The 21,231-nt window shown below is 42.7% G+C and overlaps 1 protein-coding gene across 2 annotated transcripts in view; it reads right to left on the bottom strand.

The window, feature by feature from the left end:
• The window catches only part of ALG12 (ALG12, alpha-1,6-mannosyltransferase), a 28,291-nt gene extending 7,093 nt beyond the window's left edge, over positions 1-21,198 (bottom strand). Inside the window, exons 1-9 of one of the 2 annotated variants that reach the window (XM_019543488.1) lie at positions 21,034-21,198; positions 13,312-13,498; positions 12,997-13,129; positions 12,224-12,397; positions 10,151-10,345; positions 8,499-8,602; positions 6,741-6,964; positions 4,887-5,056; positions 4,502-4,577 (exon numbers count right to left, since the gene is read on the bottom strand). In XM_019543488.1, coding sequence (XP_019399033.1) covers positions 4,502-4,577; positions 4,887-5,056; positions 6,741-6,964; positions 8,499-8,602; positions 10,151-10,345; positions 12,224-12,397; positions 12,997-13,129; positions 13,312-13,473 — 1,238 coding nt within the window. In that variant the 5' untranslated portion in view covers positions 13,474-13,498; positions 21,034-21,198. The remainder of the gene's footprint in view (positions 1-4,501; positions 4,578-4,886; positions 5,057-6,740; positions 6,965-8,498; positions 8,603-10,150; positions 10,346-12,223; positions 12,398-12,996; positions 13,130-13,311; positions 13,499-21,033) is intronic. The other variant, XM_019543489.1, reaches the window with a different exon arrangement.
• Between the last annotated feature and the right edge of the window lie 33 nt (positions 21,199-21,231).

Below are 21,231 nucleotides of genomic sequence, written 5' to 3'. Positions count from 1 at the left end.
TGTAACTGAAGACCTTTCTGCCTACGCCTGAAGCGTAAGTCAAATAAACTCACCTGTTCTTTCTCAATCCGCTCCGAGTCCCTAACTCCAGACTCTACGCTGCTAATCCCACCTGTCCGTATCTAATTGCCACCCCGGCCCACCATGACCTTGGGGCCCGATCCATTCGGTTTTCCCCGACAGATTCTAAAATAAAAGCTTCAAAGTCTAACTTTTCTATTCAGCTCTGGATCAATGCTTTACAACAGTTTTCACAAAAAATATGCTTAGACTTAACATTACCTAAATGATGATCAAACTGAAGTAAATGGAGCAAAAGATTAACTGACAGCAAATGCACTATCCCACTAGTGATTTTCCATCAATCCTCACGTCTTGAGGTGTAACTAAAAATAATGGAAAAAAGTCCTGATATCCGATACAGCTGCCTCCAGGTGGTAAGTCTGGTGTGGTGAAAGGTGGGGGGAAAGAAGGGGAGGGGGGCAGATCAATGCCCCCCCCCCAGTGAGGAAGGGGACGGGGCAGGCACTGCCCAGCTGGGGCGGGATAAGGCACGATTCATGGGGAGGGGGTGGTTCCTGCTGCTGTATGCACCTCAGGAGGGCAGAGGGGCGTGGCTGTGTGCCCCAGATCTGCATGCCACAGGTTGGGTGGTAGCTGCAGGGTGGAGCTGGAGCTGCACAGCTCTTCTCACCAGGGGGCTGAGCTTGGAGAAGGCTTCGGTGGCACTGGGAAGAGGCTGCAGCCACCCCAAATTTTGCTGCAGCTCCGCTCCCAGCCCTGCACCGCCACCCAGTGCAGCCCCAGCTTTTCCCAGTGCTTGGGTGGAGGCGGGATGTTGAGTTGGGGCTGTGCCAGGCAGTGGCACGGGGTTGGGAACAGAGCTGCAGTGAAATCTGGAGTAGTTACAGCCTCCTCCCAGCGCTGTCAGAGCCTGCTCTGAACTCAGCTCCTGGCTAAAAGAGCTGTGAAGCACCAGCTCTGGTGCCACCCGCCCCACACCACACAGGTCTGGGGGCACGTGGCCACCCCTCTTCCTCCTGGGGTGCAAGCATTAGTGGGGGCCACCCCCACCCCACAAGCTGTATCTCCGTCCCATGCTCCCCTCCCACCCCGGCTGGGTAGCACCTGCCCCTGCCTCCTCCCTCACCATGGGGGCGTTGATCTTCCCCACCACGCCCCTTCCCCTCCCCTTCCAATTTACCAGCTGGAGGCAGCTCTCCACGCTGCCGGCTCTGCTCCGTGCTGCGGTGCAGCTGCAAGCAGCACAGGCATTTATCGACCAAATTATCAACCCCATAGGGCTAATAGTATCCGATACGAACAATTTTCTTCATATTGGTACTGTCGCAGAGCACTCAGGTGCCCTGGGCCTGAGAGCAGAGGAACAGCTTGGGAGAGATCCCTAGTGGCAAGAAGGGGGAGGTGCCAGTCACCAGGGCAGCCAGAGTCACAGGTGCTGGTTGCTAGGGCAACCAGTGGGGCCAGCTGACAGGAAGGGGCAGGGCCTGGCCCATATAAGCCCAGGCAGGAGGCCAGGAGGGCAGTTCCTCTCTGGCAACTGAGGGAGGAGAAGCTCAGCTAGTACAGATGGAGGGGAGAACTCTGACTGTGTGAGCATCCCCTGGTCACTGCTGGGGTTGGAGTGTTTTCCTGGTAGGGGTTAAATGCTGTTTGGCTGGATGGTCCAGCTTTTTGTGTTACAGCCCAGGGGCTCTGTGTTTTTTGTGTTTACTGTTTTTACCGGAGGACCTGGTGAGGCTATTAGGGGTTGGAGGAGGCCTCAGAGGGGCTCCACGGGAAAGTGGACCTTGGCGCCAGAGAGTGCAGCATTTTGGGGTGCACTGACCCCAGCCCCAGAACAAGGGGGGCAGTGAGAAACCCCAGAGCAAGGGGGGGGAGGGCAGCGAGAAGCCCCAAGAAGGTAAAGGAGAGGGCCAAGCCACAACAGGGCCCAGGTCAAAAACTATGTCAGTACCATCTGCAAGGCTTGAGCTGTGGTATAGGGGTGGAAAAGGAGCGTCAGATAGTGCCCCCTGGCACCAGGGAACAAGAAGTGGGCAGCCTCCCGCTAATTACATCAGTCAATTAATCAATTCAAATCAAGGCATGGCAGGAGATTAAGCAGGTGGTTGGCCCATAACAGGAGGGCGGTGCCACCAATAGAAAGGCTCCAGTAGAGATGCTCCTGTCACAGGTACCAATCCAATATCAAACCAATGTATCAGTACACATCTAGTATTTTCCTCCTCAACAAGTACAGGGACTATCATAAAGATGCAGGCTCTCCATAATTATCTTTAAATACCTTAGCATTACAGTATCCACTGGTTAGAAGGGATCTTGCAAATCACCTAATCTAACCCCTAAAAAAAATGCAGGAGTTGCTGTTCCTAAACCATCTCAGACAGATGCCCATCTAGCCTCTTCTCAAAAACCTCCAAATGAAGATTCCACCACTCCCCTTGACAGCTTACTAGGCACCTTATTTTTACAGAGACCTTCATCCTTGTTTAAAGAGTATACATTAATTAATGCATTCAGAAAAGATTATAGGGCCTGCCCCATTTTAGAACCTACATCAAACTTATTTCAGTCCCTCTTTGAAAGCTTTGCATGTTTTTTTTCTTGAGGCAACTAGATATAATCTGGATATATAAGTGAAAGATGTTAACTCCCAGACTACTTCTGGTTATGTGCAGTAGCTATCCTGATGAATCATTAATTTGCTTAGCCACCCTGTCCATAAATTTGATTTTTACTTCATGGACTTGATTTCTGAAGAGGGTAAATTAGTTTCTACTCATCTGATAGGTTATTGCTTCCTTAAGCAAGAGGGAACAGATGGTGCCACTCTCCTTGCATGTACTATTGTGTTGTCCAATGATAAGGTTTCAGTACCCTATGTAGAGGGCTCAGCTGCTGATTTTGCCTGATTCCTTCCACGTAGATCCTTAGAATGAATCAACCTTTCCCTGAGGCTTCTTTCTGATGAGCAAAGATAAAAGTGAGACAAACTGCCTCTTGGCTCACAACCATGGAACATCTATCAGAGTGACGGGAATAATATTTCCTTCTTTTTTTCACCATATCATGGTTTCATGAACAAATTATTCCTGTATCATCACTGAGAAGCAAAACTGAGCAAAATCCATCAACATTATGTACTTTATATATATAAAAAAAAAGAGTAAAATATTTCTAAGAATGTTCAGCATATGAATTTGCTGAGTAAACAATAAATGGAGCACTTCAGCTATTGTCCATCCTACCATAGAGAATGTTCTATGATGTACACTCAAGACCCCAACACACAAAAACATTATGACTAGAGCACAGATGGACTTGCACTTCTGAGAGAAAACATCCCCTTTAAAATATTCAGTAGTGTTATTTGTATTTTGAAAAGATAGTGATAAAATTAGAAACACCAAGGTTGGCAATTTCCACCTCTCCCCCTCCCCAGAACATCTTTCTTCTCATTCTCCTCTTTCACACCAGAGAGCATGATTTGTCAGGCCCTGCACACAAAGAACTGAATTAACAAGACTATGTCTGATTCTGAAGATCATGACTGATGAAAGTGAAAAATACCCAGGCACAGATCACCTGGGATTTCTCTTCAATTCAGGTCAAATTCTGCAGACACTGTCTTAGTGACAGTTTGCTGCTGACCTGAAAAAGCCAAAAATCAGGTTTGTTTTTAAAGCTGCTGAATTCTTCAGTCTAAGTTTCAATTTTAAAATAAGGTATCTAGGCTCTCCTTGTGGAAAAAGCTTTCTGTATTAAAAGTATACTGGGGCTTTTTCTCATCCGTATCCTGAAAAATAAACAACAGCATCCTAACTGCAATATCTATTAACTAACACTGATGGTTTTGCACTGCTGATGATTTTAGCTAAAACATTACATAGATGTTCTCACCCAGATTTATATGGCCATGACATTAGTCATTTTATGTCACAACAATAAAATAAAGTTCCCAACATAATTAAAGAATACTTTAAGCAAGTAAGTACTAGTACATTTTATCATTTTTGTTTAAAAAAAATCTACTGCTGTCTTTAGAAACTGGGCTTAAAGCAATGTCTTGTTTTGTTTTTTGCATTGGACTGTCAAGAACAGAAAAGCATTGGGACTAGTGTGATGCATTTTACAGGACCTAGTGAAATGCAGAGGGAATTTTGTATGATTTTTTTGGTGGAGCTACAGTAGAGGTGTTCAAAAACAATAAGCTAACCAATATTTGAGAGTTTCTTGTGTTTTCAAATGATCTCTGGCATTTAAACAAAATGTCTCTGGTTCATTATTTAAGAGCCAAGAAAAACATAATAGCTTTATGATCATCCTGTGTTTGGTGTGAAATTCCCACAGACTCCACCACAATTCCCTAAAGATTTGTATTTTCCTTGATCATGACTTAACAAGCACACTATATAGGAACCAGTACCCATGATGCTTGTTGGCAGCAAGGAAAACAAAATCTTTGTTCATAACATACCTCCAATTCGGGTTGATTTCTAAAAATCGAGAAACCCCAGTTTGTGCAGCAGTCACATCAATGTGAACAGAGACATCTACAAGAGAAACAATACCATTTCCAAATAGTTACTGCAACGTTAGGTCAGGCTGCAGTGTCCCCTGTGCTCCCCCTTGAACTGCACAGGCAGGGCTTCCCCTTCCCTCTCCACACCCCTCAGTCTCCCTGTGCTCCCCCACCAAATGACCCATTCCTTCCCAGGGCAGGCAGCAGCTCAGTTCCAGCTTTGTCTAGAATTCACGTAAATATGGCAACTATCGCAAAATAAGAAACAAACCTAATGTTTATAGAAAACATGTAGCAGAAAAATGTAAAAACTGAACTCTTTTGCACGAGTCTTACATACCTGCTGTTGAAGGCACAAACTCATGTAATTTCTGTATTGCTACTCCTCCAGGGTAGTTGAAATGTGAAACATATAATGATGCTCCTGAATAAGCACAATTAACTAGAAGATGTGTTATAACAAACAGAGATCCTAGTTTATAAAGACAGGATTTCCTGTAGTTATTCAGACTGCAAAGGAGAAAAAGATAAACAAAGATTAGCTCTTGATCTTGCCTGCCTTTCACATTCTAGATATGCTAGATTAAATACTGGGACAAAAATGCTTTGAAAAACAGATGGTTTCACTGTTAGACAAAAGAAAGAAAGGGGATTTCTGCAAATGTTATTAATAAGCTAATTCTAACAGAATGCATTTGTTTCCAACATTTCTAAAGGAATTATCTTTACAACAATTCATAGTAACAACAAGCAATACAATATCCATATTATTACACACTTTCATGTTTTAAACCTTAGCTATAGAAATAAATATCTAAACTGCTTTGGAAAATTGTAATCTGTAAAACTATATTCAGGTATTCCATGTTAACTCCATAATTAATGCTAATATGTGTATTAGACTCATTAAGTAGTCCTCTGAGGAAAGCAATGTTAACAATACAATACTACGCTGGAATAAATCATTTTTTCCTCTAGTGGGTGAAATAAACTGAATTATAATTGTGCTAGGAGTGCAATCTGTTGGGGATACCTGCTCAAAATGTTCATTAATTGGGATAATCAAGTAAAGCAAAAATGTGATATTTGTTCAGCATACAGAATAAGCTCTCTTGGCAGACCATTTTAAGGATAGCCATTGTACTTACAGTGGTCTAGCACTTTCAGTTTTAACTGACATCTTAGCTTAAATGCCACTATAGTTAGTAATAAGTATAGTTATATATCTGATTACAAAGGTAACAATATGGGTCAATGTACATTTTGGATTAATATGACACAATAACAGTAGTCCTCCAATGCAGGTGCACATCTGCATAAAAAGAGCACTAAATTACTTCCATTTGCTGGCTGGCAGCAGTCCAAAATACAGCCCATTTCCCCATCTCCAAACATTCTCCTTCTTACAGGTGCAGAAATAATGACATTGCTGACACTGTTCATAGCCACAGGAAATTAAAAAAACAAAAAACACTTAGGCTGCCAGTTACAGCAAATTAAGATGTTGCCCACAGTATTACTTGTATTACTGCTTGTATACTTGTATACACTGTATACTTGTATATACTGTATTACTGTATATGGGTATTACTGCTGCATATACCCATACCAAAAGGTTAGGTGCAAAGAGCTAGTATTAGGTTAAAATAAGCATAATTATGTGGTCCATACCTCTTTACCTTAGTCAAACCCCAGAACAGCCCTCTATGACTCCTGCTGAGGGGCCTTCAGACCTTTGTGCTGATCATGGGACAGCCAACTTCTAACCTGTGCTGCCACTGGTCACTACAACAGTTGTTCCATGTACAAAAGCACTATCTACCATAATATAGCACTATAACCATCTGTATGCATGCCCTCTTTTGACATTTAAGGCTTTTTCTACTCTGTGACAAAAGAACTGACCTACACATATCTGTATGAGGAGAGGCAGTGATACCTATCAAGTAAAGCAGTATTGTCTAATGTACAGAGCACTAGACTGTACCAACTAGGACCTAGTTTTCTATTTGTAGCTCTGTCATGGCCTGTTGGATGACCTTATACAAAACCATTTTACTTTCCCATGCCTCCATTTCCTCCTCCAAAATTGGGATAATAACATTTACATCATCCTGAAAATGCATAAAGTCACTAAGTTTTGGATTAAGAATATTTTTTTAGAACACTTAAAATACTACTTCTTAAAACTTACATTCTTGAGCAACCTTTGGCAGCCACAATGTTGAAGACAGGGAAAGTGTATATGATAAACCGCAGCTCTTTGTGTGGAAGAAATGAATACAAGAAAATAAAACCCAGTGTTGGCAGAAGTAGCACCCGAGTCCTTTTGTCAGTTGCACCTAGAGGTACAAATATAACGCTACATCCCAAAGCACGAGGTAGGGCTGAATAGAAGTACCACAAGAAGGGGGAAGTCTTCGAGATAAAAAAGAAGTTAAGGACGCTTTCATGATAAGAAAAGGTCTGTTGAAGATCACTTTATCTGTTAAAAGAGATTCTACAACAATTGTACAAGCATTCAATATGCTTGATTTTTTTTTTATCTATTATGTATTCCAAGCAATTACTATATTCAAATTTATTGTAAATAAATTTGGTAAACTAATTGATAGGGTGTTTTTTTTTTACTGTATTTTATTACAATTTTGCCATTTTATAGCCAGCTAAGAAGCTGGATGAAAACAGGAAAAAAATATAAAGAAATATCTCCAACTCCCCTCCCCCCACATATTCACACAATATTTCGAAGCATATTATTTTTTTTAACCAGCTTTCTATTTAAAGACATTAGCCTTATGACACAAGAGGTAAGATTCAGTGGTCCATCATTTTATACACTGGATTCCTTCATTCTCCTCAGGTATTGAGATAACATAACAATGAGCACTGTATGAATGCCTACAGAGCAGTATAGGTATGTATCACTATATCATTATACATAAGTGCATATTAAAATGAAATTTCAAGGAGCCTGAATGTTAAGACCTTTGAAAATACATTTTATAAAAAAGAAAGAAGTATAAATACAATAAACTTAATGTGAACACCATCCCCATCCCTCCTCACATATTCCTGAAATTATAACTTCCCTTCTTCCCCAACCTACACAAGATGCCCTATGACCCACTTGCCTTTTTCCCCACTGTCAGAGATACAATGGGAATTAAGAAATGGCTAGCAAGTCAAATTATTGCCAGGAAGGCAGATAGGCCCAAGAGGATAGCAAGCTAAAATGCACTTCTGTAAAACAAATTCTCTCTCCAAGATTAGAGGCATTGATGAAGACAGGAGAAGCCAAGGAGTTCTTCAGACTTGACCTTCAACAGTCAAAACAGAAAGGAGGCAAATTTTTTATAAAAGCATAAACAACAAGGAGGTGAATGTTGAATTGAGTATATAGCACCAAGGCTTTTGTCTACTTAGGAACACCTGTAAGAATTTAAGCACACAAATGTTGGTCCACTGGTGCTATCAGACAACAGAAGGCAGCTCTGGAGGACACAGGGCACAGATGTTCTTTTGTCACCAGGTCATTTAATAGAACCTGTTACTCAGACTACAGTTTCATCTTTGCTACCACCACTGCACTGATGGGAAATTATGGATTCCATATTTTGCCAAAGCAGATGTAGCCCAAGGGCAGAACAACAGGAAATGGAGAAGAACACACAACAAAGAGGGCCATATAAAGCACCAAAAGTTTGAGGAACATGTGAAGAGGATGCAGAAAAGGCTTGATCCTGTGATTACTGAATTCACTAAAGTAGGGTGGGCACAAAGACTATGTCAGCAGAGACACACAAGCTGGAATTAGGCCTCACCTAGTAAATTTCAACAGAATGTTATCACTTAAGCCAAACATTCCAACATGCGATAGTCAAGTCCCATGAATAAATTTGTCTTGACTGACACTATGTCTTAATTTTCCTATATGGATGTGAAAGGATACTCCCCAACTGGAACTTTTGTTTAAAATTGTATTATACCAAAGCACTTTCCCTTCAGGCCACAGAAGTTGTCCCCAGAAAACAGAGTCCACAGCAATCGTTAGTCCTAAAAAAATTAAAGAAATATACATGACTAAAGTGTTGTTTAATACAAAACATCCAAGTCAACGTGCACATTAATCTAACGATGTGAACAGACAAACACATTATAATATGGATGACAAACATATAACCCCCAGGCTAGATCTGGCCCACAGAAGTGTGTCATCCGGCCCTAGGGGCTTCTTGCTACAGCTGCCAGGGCTGGTGTTAGCACCAGTAACAAAGGAGCTAATACCACTTCCACTTCCTGGGGGTGCATATCTGGAAGTAAAAAAAGCCAGCACACTCCAGTGCAGTCACAGGGCTGGGGGTGGCTAATAAGCTAATTGGCAAGCCTAGCCCTGGGAACACAGCAGTTGGTGGTGTCAGCCCTGGGATCACACCAAAGCAAGTTCATCACTGTGGTGTGGTCCCAGGGTGGAAACCACAAATCAACTGATTGGCAGTACCCTACTGGAGTGTCCCAGCTTTCTCCACTTCTACAGATACACCCCTTGGATCTCCAGGACCCATATCTGGAAGCAGGGAAAGTTGTGGTTCCCCATTTGCAGAGATGTGCCCCTGGCAATCTTCAGAAACCCCACAGATGGCCAGAGGCACATCTCTAGAAGTGAGGAACATATGAGCAGTTGTCCCATAAAATCAATGGGCAGGAAAAGAGGCAACGTGTGTTTCACCCAATGAAGTCGGTCAGCTGTGCCAATTAAGACATCCTGGCATAGCTGATCCATTTAATTTGATGATCTCCATTTCTAACCTACTTTCCTTCCTCTTCCTTTCCTTTTCATTCTCCTGGTAAAGACAATGAGCTGATAGGAGAAGACTCAGAGGGTGTGGGCACCTTCTATGTGTGAACAAGTTGAGAATGCTTCATTCCAACTTTAACCCTGGATGAAGGAGCATTAAAGTTGGAGTAGTGGGTTTTCACATGAAATAGTGAGAACATACCAGCTGCCAGTTTTCTGAAATGTCCCCCTTTTGAAAAGACTCAAAATATTTGTAAGGATATAAATACAAATGCCTCTCTGTTCTATAAATGACTTGAGATGCATAATAAACTAATATAGTAAAAAATCAAAACAATAAGGCAATATATGATCCAATGGTCCTATCTCTCCAGCCCCTTGCATATCCATTTCACTATAAGGAACTGTTAATTCCTTATTTTAGAAGAAATACTCAACTCACTGCACCTTTCCCATGGGTCTTAATACATATGGTGCAATGACCGCCAAACCCTGCACAGGCATGCAGACCTTCCTCTGGCAGAGCACTTGAGGAAAACCTTTTTACACTGAAACACCTGGCTGCTTCTACAGGAGACTGAATACTGTTATAAGATCTCTGCTAAATAATATTTCTGCAACTAGAAAGCATAACTATTTTTGCCTTAAAATTAACCTCTGATTATGAAAATACAGGGAATTTATTCTCAAGCACCACTTTTAATTAAGGGAAAATTTACCGCAGCTATAGTTTAAATCAAACTAGTCTTCAGGAAAATAATTTTTAAAATCTATCTATTAAATTCTATATAAAAATAAACACTTACCCAACCAAAACATTCCAGCTAGGATAGCATGGGAAAGCATCTTCAAAATAGAGAGTCTTTTACTTAATAATGTCACCAGAAGCATGAGGCCTAAGAATATACAGAGCTCTGATCTGAAGACAATAATTGCCAATGCTGAGAACCAGATGAAGAGCCCATGTTTTTGTTGTATCCAAAACATAAGTGCCAGCAGAACTGTAGAAAACAGACAAATACACAACATCTGGTATATAGGCAGTCCTCGACTTACATTTTAAGTTACAACATTTTGCACTTACAACGTTTCTAAATTGACACCCTGTTTTGACTTTCTGATGTCAATTTCAGCTTTACGACACTTGATCCGATGCGACGCCACACCAGCGAACAAGTTCGCTGTGTCGTCCATCTCCCTGGAGAACATCTGTCCAAACCTCCTCAGACTTTCTTTAAAAAAGCAGACAAGACTCCAGGAAACCTTCAGCCAAGACTTCTGAGAAGACTCTAGCCAAGGACCCTTCAAAAAGTCCAACCAAGAGCCCTTCAAAAACTCCAGCAAAATCACCTCAAAAAGTGCTTCCAAATCAATGTGATTCCTCTTTACAAAATAAAGACATTATATTACTCATCCATAATTGACTGAGTACAAAATTCTGGGTTATTTTTGGTGAAAACAAGCTATCGGGCCTTGGTTCAGGAACAATCCCCCATTTACAACATTGTTTCCCATGGGAAAATCAGATCTGAGTTATGTTTCGACTTAAGACATGGTTTTCAGGAACCAATTGTGTTGTAAATCCAAGGACCACCTGTACTGGCTTTTTAAAATTCTAATTCAGGTAGCTTCTTCATTCTCCATTTCTAACCCTTATGCATACTTTTCTAATCCAGCAGACCTCCTGCTGAAGCCGGAAAAAAGGAACACAGAATAGGATTTTCTTAAAAACATTCTATAGCTTGTCATAGCAGCTAACTGGGAAAGGAACAATTACAAAAGGGGTAGACTAAATAATCTATAAGACTAAATGCACACGATGCAAAGCTTTCCTAATAAAGATGATGATTGCTATTATTATTTATTCAGTGCCAACCAGTGTGTTCGCTATTCCTAATTTCTGTAGTTTGTATTCATGCTAATAGCACCCACCTGTACACACCTAAAAATACATTTTAAGCCTCTTAAGAACAAGGGAATGTGAATTTGTCTGCATGTTTAGTTGAACAACTACATTTCTACAGATCAGAGGGTTCACAAACCTTTTCATAGTGTGGGACGTCTCTTAATTCTTAATATAGATTGCACTGATGATCAGACATCACCACAAAACCACAATGTGGCAGTGACAGAAATGGCTTGTATGAAAGTGTAATGGCAGAACAATATTTCATATATGTAGATGTCAGCGCTTTGCAAAGGTTATTACTCTGCAATATAAACTTGGCAATTCAACTCTTGAGTTTTTTGTTTATTTCTGTAGATTCTGATGCTATCCTCATCACTACAGTAGCTTCCAGTCAACCATTACAGTACTACCACATGGCTGATTCTTTCTCTCATCATCTCTCCTGGGAGAGAACTCTGTGCGAGGTTGGGTTTGGTCTGGGGGATTTTATAATTTTTAAATAGGCACACTGTTATGTGTTTACATTAGGCTGAAGTAAGTATCCCTATCCTGGGAGTAGATAGCGATGAGGTTTGTGCTGATCTTTAGTTACTGTGGGAGTTCACTCCAAACTCCTGAATTGGTTCCCTGCATAGACTAGCTTTGTCCCTCCTATAGATTCTTGATCTATATAAGATCAGAGACTGCAATGGCTCCACATTTTACAAATCAAGTAAATACTGTCAGACCATTACTTAATGAAAATCTTCTGGTAAAACCCACATATGCTCATATTAAACAGAATTCTGGATTAACAAAATCTTTTTAAACAAATACTGAAAAATATTTTTTCCTTAATTTTTTCAGACCACCAGCCACACAGTATGTCTGTGGATGGCCGCACTTATTTTATTTGTCCACAAGTATTAGCTATCAGCAAACTTAGGACACAATTCAGTATACAAACAATATCTTCTGTCAAAAAACTTACCAAGAGGAAGTGCAAACACATTGGGAAGAGTTCTAGTGCAGTAAAACATCAGATGAAACTGAGTAACAGTTACAAGACAGAAGATGGTTGATGCAGTTGATCCAAACTGCTTTCTAACTTCTTTCTGTAACTTCCATAGTGCATAAATCACAGTAAGCCCCAAGCTTGCTCTAACTTTGGGAGAATAAACATGAAAAATAAATAAAAAGTAACACCAGATTCCTTACTGACTGACCTACCAATGACAAAATAAAGGTAAATTACAGTGGTGTATACACAAAGAATATTTTAAGTAGCATCATTTTTAAGAAGTGGGGTAGTGAAACTTTGAAGAAGCAGGCAAATTGTTTAAAATATAATACTAAAGATTAGACTTAAACTCACAAAGTAAGAACCCCCATTCATAGTTTATCCAATACAGTCCACCCGTTTGTTTGCAGTTATCGGAGAGGTTGATTTCTGTGTATGATGTTATATGTGGTAGATGCCGCTATACCGAAGTAAAATATAAGGTGATCAGAATAATATGATAAAGTATTTTCTTAATTCCTTTTTCACTGTTGCACCTTTGTTTCTTTAACAAACCTTGTTGTGTTAGCTGGTTTAAAAAGATGCATGAATGACATCATGTTGAGCAACTTCAATCTTGCCAGATCACTTGTTAAAAAAGGTAATATATTCTAGAGCACTCATTTAAAACAATACAAATGTACAGCAGTACAGCATAGAGCAGCAAAGGAGCTCCTTTCAGAGTTTATTTAAAGTTTTCATACCTATCAACTGGGAGTAAAACTTGGACATTTGCAACATAGACAGTACATATATAGCTGGGCTGGAAAGTGCAGCAATAAAAATTGGTCCAAGGAACGTTCTTGGGACAACTCCAGGAAATTCATGGTGATCATACTGCAAAGAAAAGCAAAAAGTTGTAAGATGGACAAGCCAGAAATAACATCTGAAAACGGAAAAGTGAATGAAAACTAGACAAATAATGCCCCCAGGCTTCATGTTGCATTTGTTCTATACAAGTAAGAGGGCTGGCTATCTAAAACAGTCCCTAAGAATTAAAGTCCTCTTTTCCTATTCACCTTATCCAAGTCCAGTCTGTGGTACACAATGTCATGGATTGCTTGCAGATTAAAGCTTTCCTCCACTTTTGTAAATGGGCACACAGTTAAATGTGCAAAGGCCACAGCAATGATCATCATCAGCAGGAACGGCTGCCCACCTGAGCTCCTCTTCTGAGCCATGATGAATTTGACTTCCACATCTATTCTATTATTGCCAGAGATCAAAGTTAGGGGGGGAAAAAAGGAAAAGAATAGAAATCATATTAACATAATGACAAAACGCATATAAATGGAAAAGGAGAAACTAACTCTGCTGGAATTCAAAGGAAAATACATTGCTGACGATGTATACCGGGGTGGGCAATTATTTGGGCTGGAGGGCCACTTAATGAGCTCTGGGATCCTGTCAAGGGGCACATCCAACTCTGTGTCTTGCTCTTTCCCTCTGTCTCTCTCTCTTCTCTTTCCTTCCCTCTCCCTCCCTCCAGAACCAGGCCGAAGTTGTAGTTCACTATGAGCCCTGGCCCTCAGCTGTGGACCCAAGTAGGAGCTTCTGCAGCACCTGGCAGGCAGCAGCATCAGAACCTGCTGGCAGTGTCACAATGGATTCTGAAGCTCCCCAGTGTGGCTGAAGCTCCTGTCTGGGTACACAGCTGAGCATTGTGACTTCTAGCGAACCAGTTTCAACTAGGTTCTAGAGGGAGGGGGAGGAAATAAGGAAAGGAGAGGCAGAGACACAAAGAGAGAGATGGAGAGATGTTGCTGCCCGCCCAGCATGGCGTCCAGGCTCCTGAACCTACCAGTGGCGTCCACAGCTGATGCTGCCATCCACTCACTGCAGCAGAAGCCCTGCCTGGTGCACAGTTGATGCCTGATGGGCAGAAGCAGTCCTGTCTGTCTGGCGCCATGCAATGGCTGGAGCCTCTGACTGCCCACAGGCCAGATCCAATGAGTTGGCAGCCATGCACATGCCCATCATATTGAAACTGTTGGTGGGCCAGATCTAGCCTGCAGGCCATATTTTGCCCACCCTGATGTGTACTGTAAACCAGTGATTCTCAACCAGGGGGTTGTGGCATCCTGGGATGCCAAAACATCCTTTTAAGGGTGTCATGGGGTGCTGCTCAGAACTAGCACTGTTAGATATGCGAACACTTACACATGATTCACAAAAACCTAGAGATTTCAAATAGAGGTCCATGCATCAAAAACATTCTGACCTGTTGTGGGGATTCTGAGTTCTTTGCAATTATTAGCAATTCAAAAGAATTGCTCTACTATATTTCCACAGTCAAAAAAAGAGTTGAATGTTAAGAGCTGAGGAGTTACTGGAATCCAATGAGGGGTACCTCAAGTCTAAAAAGGTTAAGAACCACTACCCTAAACAATGATCAGTCAATCACACTTCCAAATACACTAGACTAGTGAAATATTTTAAATGAGCATATTCAACTGATGTTCCCTGATTTCTACTGATTACCTGACATTTAAAGTGTTGGCCTTCATTTACAAAGTCTAAGGGCCAACATACCAATTGTTTACACACATTAAAGATACTAAAATTACATATAACTGCATGCTATAATTTAGTTAAGTATAGTAATCATTTTCAGTGAATTCTGATACTTTATTTTAGACTTCTGAGCAGGCCTATTTTCCTAAAATCCTCTGAGACTTGCAAAAAGGACCAAACTACTACTAAGTTTTTTAACTTAGCTAGTGTAAAACATGCAGGTATTTAACGTAAGGGAAAGAAATAAATTAAGGGAATTAATAGTCCCGATGCAGAGATTCCCAGAGTGTTACATCTAAACTGACATTTCTAAAGACCACTGAAAAATTGATTTCTGATGGTTCTCTGACATCCTGGGACTAAAAAACCTTGTGTATGTTCCATTCTATTTCCACAGATTACACCAAGTTAGACACTTAGGCCCCAGACAGAACTTCAAACAACGGCATGATTGGGACTGGAAGAATGTTATGCCTTATCCCAAATATTTCAGACATGCATGACAGAAGGCATGAAGTTTGGGATGGGGCATAAAATTCCTCCAATCCCAAATGCACTACTGCTGTGCTGTCCTCACCCCAATCCTGAAGAACGAACTGGGGACAGCTCTGTCCTAGATCCAGGGCTGCCCACAGCCTCCCGCAGGCTCCAAACCCAGGGCTATCAGGGCCAGGTTCAACAATCAGATGCTTGTCTGACTGGCCCCAAAGGTCCCAAGTGGGACTTTGAGACCCTGGGCTGCTGGATGTTGAATGTTGGACCCAGCCCTAGCAGTCTTGTGTGGAGCCCAGTTGTAGACTCAGGGCTTTTGGAGCCAGGGCAGTTAACTGAATGCTGGACCCAGCCCTGATTATCCCAGGTTGGTTCAAGACCTGGACCTGTCTGGGCTAGTTCTGAGAATCAGCTGATTTTCAGCCAGCCCTAGGACAACCCAGCTGTATGCATGATCTTCAGATGTCCCATAGCACAGGGACCTTAGGAACGATAAACCGTTCTACTGTACCAGGATCCCCATGCCTTGGAACATCTAAAAAGCACAGGTTCAGGTCAGCCTCCCACAACCTACCATTTTTAAGTTGGGGCTACAGGACAAGACAGAAAAGGCTGCCAGGGTCCCAGAAGCCAGAGCTGCTTGGCTTTCCCAACCAGGGAACCTTGCAACCTACTCTCCCAGCAGCTGATTTCTGCCATCAGAACTGGAGCTGTCCCTAACTTAATGGCAATCCTGTCCCCATGCCAATGCTGACAATCAGCTGACTGTCAGATCAGGATGGCAGTGCTACACATTAAATTTATGGCAACCTGAAAATGAGCCACAAAGATAGTCCACAATTTTTGTGGAATAACTTTGGGGCTGGTTTGCCACTTTACAGTGCCATAAATTAGCTGAATGTGTAGTACCTTCTACTTATGGTACAATTGCACCATAAATGTAACATGTTCCATGGGTCTTAACATGTTGGGAACAGACTTATAATAGAAGAAATTACCTGGTACTGTGCACTCTGATACCACAAGGAAAGTAAAGGGAAGGTACAGTAAGAAAGCTTTTACCTGGTATCTTTCCATTTCTTTCTTCCAATTTTGTACTATTTTAATAGTTTTTGTACAAATAAGATCATTTTCTATTTGGGTCATCTGAATAATCTCATTAATCATTTAAGTAGTTGATTTGAAAAACACAAATTCAACAGGTAAAAATTGTTTGCTCAATTGGCCACTGATCTTCTTATTCCTTTCTGCATGAAGTACTAGTTTAGGCCCTGCCAAACAGAGTACCCTCTTCTCGTGCTACTGTGCCACCAAGAACATGAATGAGAATCCACTTTTGCCATTGTGTAAGGATCCAACAGCTTTGAAATCTGTTCTCTCTAGACCTGAAATACTCTAATGATCTTGAGAGCATCTTCACCCCTTCCCCGCTCTTAAAAAATCTGAAAAAGGTGGGAAGAAAGACCATAAGGAGAGGACTATGAGAGACTGAAAGAAAAAGCTGAGCTTTTAATTTGTCTGGTTTGCTGATGACTGGTAATATTGAACCCTATTACTGTATGACTGTGGAGTACACAACGTTTCATCTGGACTTGTACAATGTAAAGTAATAATGGAATGCTTTTTTTATGGTCAGAAGACTCTCTTGTGTTCACTAGAAGCCTCACCTCCTGTTGATTTAGTTTAAATTGCTCAGCTTGATAACTTACACTATTTAATTAAATAGAAGATGATGTTTTGTTTTAAAAATCACAATGTTCTCAACTACACAAAATTGGCAAGTTAACCCAAATTAGAATTTGGGCTAACTTGGGCAATTTCGGCACAATATAGGTGAGACAAGTAGGAAATGTTTGGTTCTGTGTTTTGACTTGCATGTTTAGAGGTCCATCTACTAGGAGCTCTAAACAACTGATTCTCTGGGCCAAACTATCTTTGATAGATAGGTGTATCTAGATCTTCATAAAGAATGAGCTTTGTGTTCCTCACTCTCAAAGCTAAGCAGTATGATTCCCGCACCTTCAATAAGTACTCTGGCCTTGACGTAAGGATTTCAGCCCAAATAGCTGGAAGGAAGACTTTCTTTTACATCATACTCTTTTGTTTCTTTCTTGTTCTCACAATTGCTGCTGTTTAAGGTTGTTGAAGACTTAGGATCTGAGGTAAAGAACTCTGTGGTAGGTCTTATGCTATTTGGCTTGGCCTACAATGTTAAGAGTCTAAATAAATACAACATGCTAAGAAGAGAGACGAATTTCTAGAAAAGTGCCAGGTAGAACTTTTTTTATAGGGGGTGACAAAACTAAGCCTCCAAAGCACTGGAAGAGATGTCTTGGTTGGCCAACAGTAGGATTTAAAGGAAATGCTTGAAGCAATTAAATCTCTGTATTAATCAATTTTGTCAAAACTCCTGCTTCCAATGGAGAGAAAAGGCATTTTAATTTTTGTGGCAAACAATATCCCTTTTTCCTGACAGAACTATAAAGCATGAATAAGTCTCTATGTCAGATCAGATTTTATCAAGAATGCTCAGTTACATTCTATACTTCATCTAAAGCACATAAAGCAGCAGTCTCAGTGGATCAAGTTTCTCCAAATTAGGAGCCCTAGCTTCCCAACACCAGGAATATTTAAGACCTAAAACAAGCCACAACTATATTCTGACATGACCACAAGATTGTTTAGCTTATTCCTGTGGTCCTCCTGAAATAACTCTATATATAATAAAGGTCAGAGACTTTTTAAAAATTTAAATCATAGCAGCCACACACTGTATACTGTTTACCTCACAAGGCTGTTGTACGTTGTAGCTGAAGTAGGATGGATGAGAGTCAATACAACTGGAGGAAACAAACATGAGAGCAAACTTACACTGAATGATAATCAGTATACAGTGTATATACTGAAATCCCCTAAAGGAAAAGAAATACTGTAGAAAAGCAGGGGTGTACCAATAAAGATTTTTTGGGCCAATACCAATTGCCAATTTTTAAGGAGGTAAAACGGCCGATACTGATCTGATTTACCAATACACAGCTTGGCAGTTTGTAGAAAAGTGTCTGGCTGGTACATCTGTTGTGGTGAAAGGGGAGGGGGAAGGGAAGGGAAAGGACATGGTGGGGGGCAGACTGAGGCCCTTGCAGTGAAGGAGGGAGTTGGGCTGGGGCTGGGGTAGGTGCTGTCCAGCCAGCGAGGGTGGGGCCTGGGATGGAACTGTGGTTCATCTGGGAGGTGCAGGGGACAGCTCCCACTGCTACATGTACCCTGGGAGGGCATGTGCCCCCTGGATTTATGCGTGGGGTGAAGCAGGGTAGGCTGCCGCTGCGGGCTGGGGCCAGAGGCTGTGCTGGGTTCTTCCTGGTAGGGGCTGCATCGGGTTGCACTCAGGGCGGGCAGTGGCAGTGCTGGGAAGCAGTTTGAGGTGGGTTATGGCAAATTTTGGGGTGGCTGCAGCTCCCTCCCCCCGCAGCTCCCTCCCAGTGCCACCACCGCCCACCCCGAGAACAGGCTGGGAAGACCATGGTGCTGCCCTGGCCCCAGCCCGCAGATCCAGGGGGCACACACCCCCATACCCTCCCAGGGTACACACAGTGGCAGGAGCTGCCTCCTCCTCCGCATGCCCCCCCGGATGAGCCCCGGCTCCGTCCTGCGCCCTGCCGCACCCCGCCCTGGCTGGGCAGCGCCTGCCCCAGTCCCACTCCCTCCCTCCCTCACCACAGGGGCCTTGATCTGCTTCCTGCTATGCCCCCTCCTTTCCCTTCCCCTTCCACCACAACAGACTTACCAGCTGGATGCAGCTCTCCAAGCTGCAGAGCCGCACCCCTGGCCCCGTGCATGCTGTGGCTGCGTGCATCCACAGGGCATTTACTGGTCACATTACTGGCCGCATCAGACAAAAAAGCCAATTTCCATGATAGTCAATTTTCTTTATATTGGTGCCGATTTAATATCAGACTAATGTATTGGACCACCTCTAGAGAAAGGACAGAACATAGCTTTCAAAGTATCCAGACAACTCTTAACAATTCTAAAGGTAACTTTGTTTATAAGAACCTGATGCTGACAAAATTCAAGTTGAATTTAGCAAGACAGTCAATTAGACACTATAAAAAGTTTGCTGTAACAGGGCAAAATACTTCCAATTAGACCTTTTTTTTTTTAAATCAAGAAAGTAAAGATTTACTCTATTTATATAGAGTATTATAATGAAGGTGAGAAGCCTGGGAAATTATAGACAGAGTAGTTATCATTAAGGTTGTCTGTTTCCAATTAGAAGACTCTTTTTCAGGAGCTCGAGTTTCCTTCCTAAATTTTAAATCTTTGTTCTATATTAGGCGTTTATCTCAGAATGATTTTTCTTTCTTTTTTTTTGGAGAATTTCATCAAAATAGTTCATCCATATCTAAAAAATGCAATTGGAAATAAATGGTTTTGCCTAGATTAAAAACCAGCCTACTATTTACATTCCAACAAACTCTCAGTATTTCCATATTGGTTAAAGGTGTGACCCCCTTAAATAAGTGAGGGCCAACCTTTTTGGCAGACATACCATAACTTAAGCCCTGCACTCTGCAATCCCTGTCCATTGCCCCATCTGCTGCTCTACTTTTTGCTCCCTGGCCTACCTGCTGCTATGCTCCCTACTCCCTCCCCAATATACTGTCCATGCCACTTGTGGCACGCATGCCATGGGTTGACTAACCCTGGCTTAAGTGAGTAGCATCTTTCAGTCCCAGTCTCACTCTGTCATGTAAGTGCACTCAGGATAGCTGTTCCTGCTTATTAGTTTGAAACCGTACTCTCTTAAATGGACTACTACGCAATCTTTGGAGCCTTTAACATCTGAAATATGGTTATAATGCTGGGTTGAGAATCTGAGGAGAAAACACATTAATATTTCTTCAGTCGATCCTTGTGGCTTGTTCTCAAAATACTGGGAAATATTCTTGCTCGTCTCTGAGAAATATTAATGCTGTCTCCACTTTATATTGCTGCATCTCTTCATGGACCTGACCTTTCAGGAGATGTTTACTAGAAAGTGTTAGAACTAATGGCTATTTTCCTTTAATGGGCGCTTGACAGAGACAAGGATGTCACTTCAAGGAAAACCGTGCTTACAGCTTTCCTGGTATTTATTCAGCCAGGCTGTGAAGAACCTGCTGGGGGTGGCGGGGAACTCCAATGTTTAGCAGCAGGGATTCTCAACCGGGGGTTCTGCAACACCTTGGGGTGCACCTCGTGCTCCTTGCAGGCGTGCAGCAGGGTACCTTGCAGCATTTGCCCCGCTGGGTGTGCCAACACAATGCATGAGGTTTCCAATGGGACCTCAGGGTGTCAAAGCCGCGGTGCCCTGCCGAACTCCTACCACCCCACCGCTTGCTCGGATGCTTTTTTGTCGTCAGGGCCAGAGAAGTGGAGAGCTGACATTTCCCGGGGTCTCAGACCCAGGGCTGCAGCCCCTCCACGCACCCTTGCACCATCCCCACACCAGGGGCTTTCTTCGCAACAAACGTGTGCGTCACGCAGTGTGAACCCGGCCATCCGGGACACAACAGGTGGGCACCTCAGCACAGGCGCAGGGGAGCCGCCTGGATAGGCTGGGACCCGCCGCGCCGAGTTAGTCTGCAGGGTGCCTCCCCCGCACCCCCCGCTGGACAGGCAGGAGCAGGGAGCGGAGCTGGGCGCGCGGGGGAGGCACTACCCCCACCCCCCGACCTGCCTCCGCCCGCACTCACCAGCCCGGCGCCCACGTGGCCTCCTCGCACAGCGCCCCGCGGGGGTCACGTGGTGCACGGAAGGGCAGAGCGCCGAGGCCACCACGTGACGCAAGAGCCGTCGGGCACCCATCTTGGGTAAGGGCACCGCGCCGGTGGCGGGTGTGGAAGGCCCCCAGGAGCGAGGCCACTTCCGAGACTGCTGGCTGCCCGGACTCA

The sequence above is a fragment of the Crocodylus porosus genome, unplaced genomic scaffold (assembly GCF_001723895.1).
Source record: "Crocodylus porosus isolate Cpor-Errol unplaced genomic scaffold, CroPor_comp1, whole genome shotgun sequence".
Lineage (NCBI taxonomy): Eukaryota > Metazoa > Chordata > Crocodylia > Crocodylidae > Crocodylus > Crocodylus porosus.
This window is presented reverse-complemented; position numbering and strand designations above follow the sequence as displayed.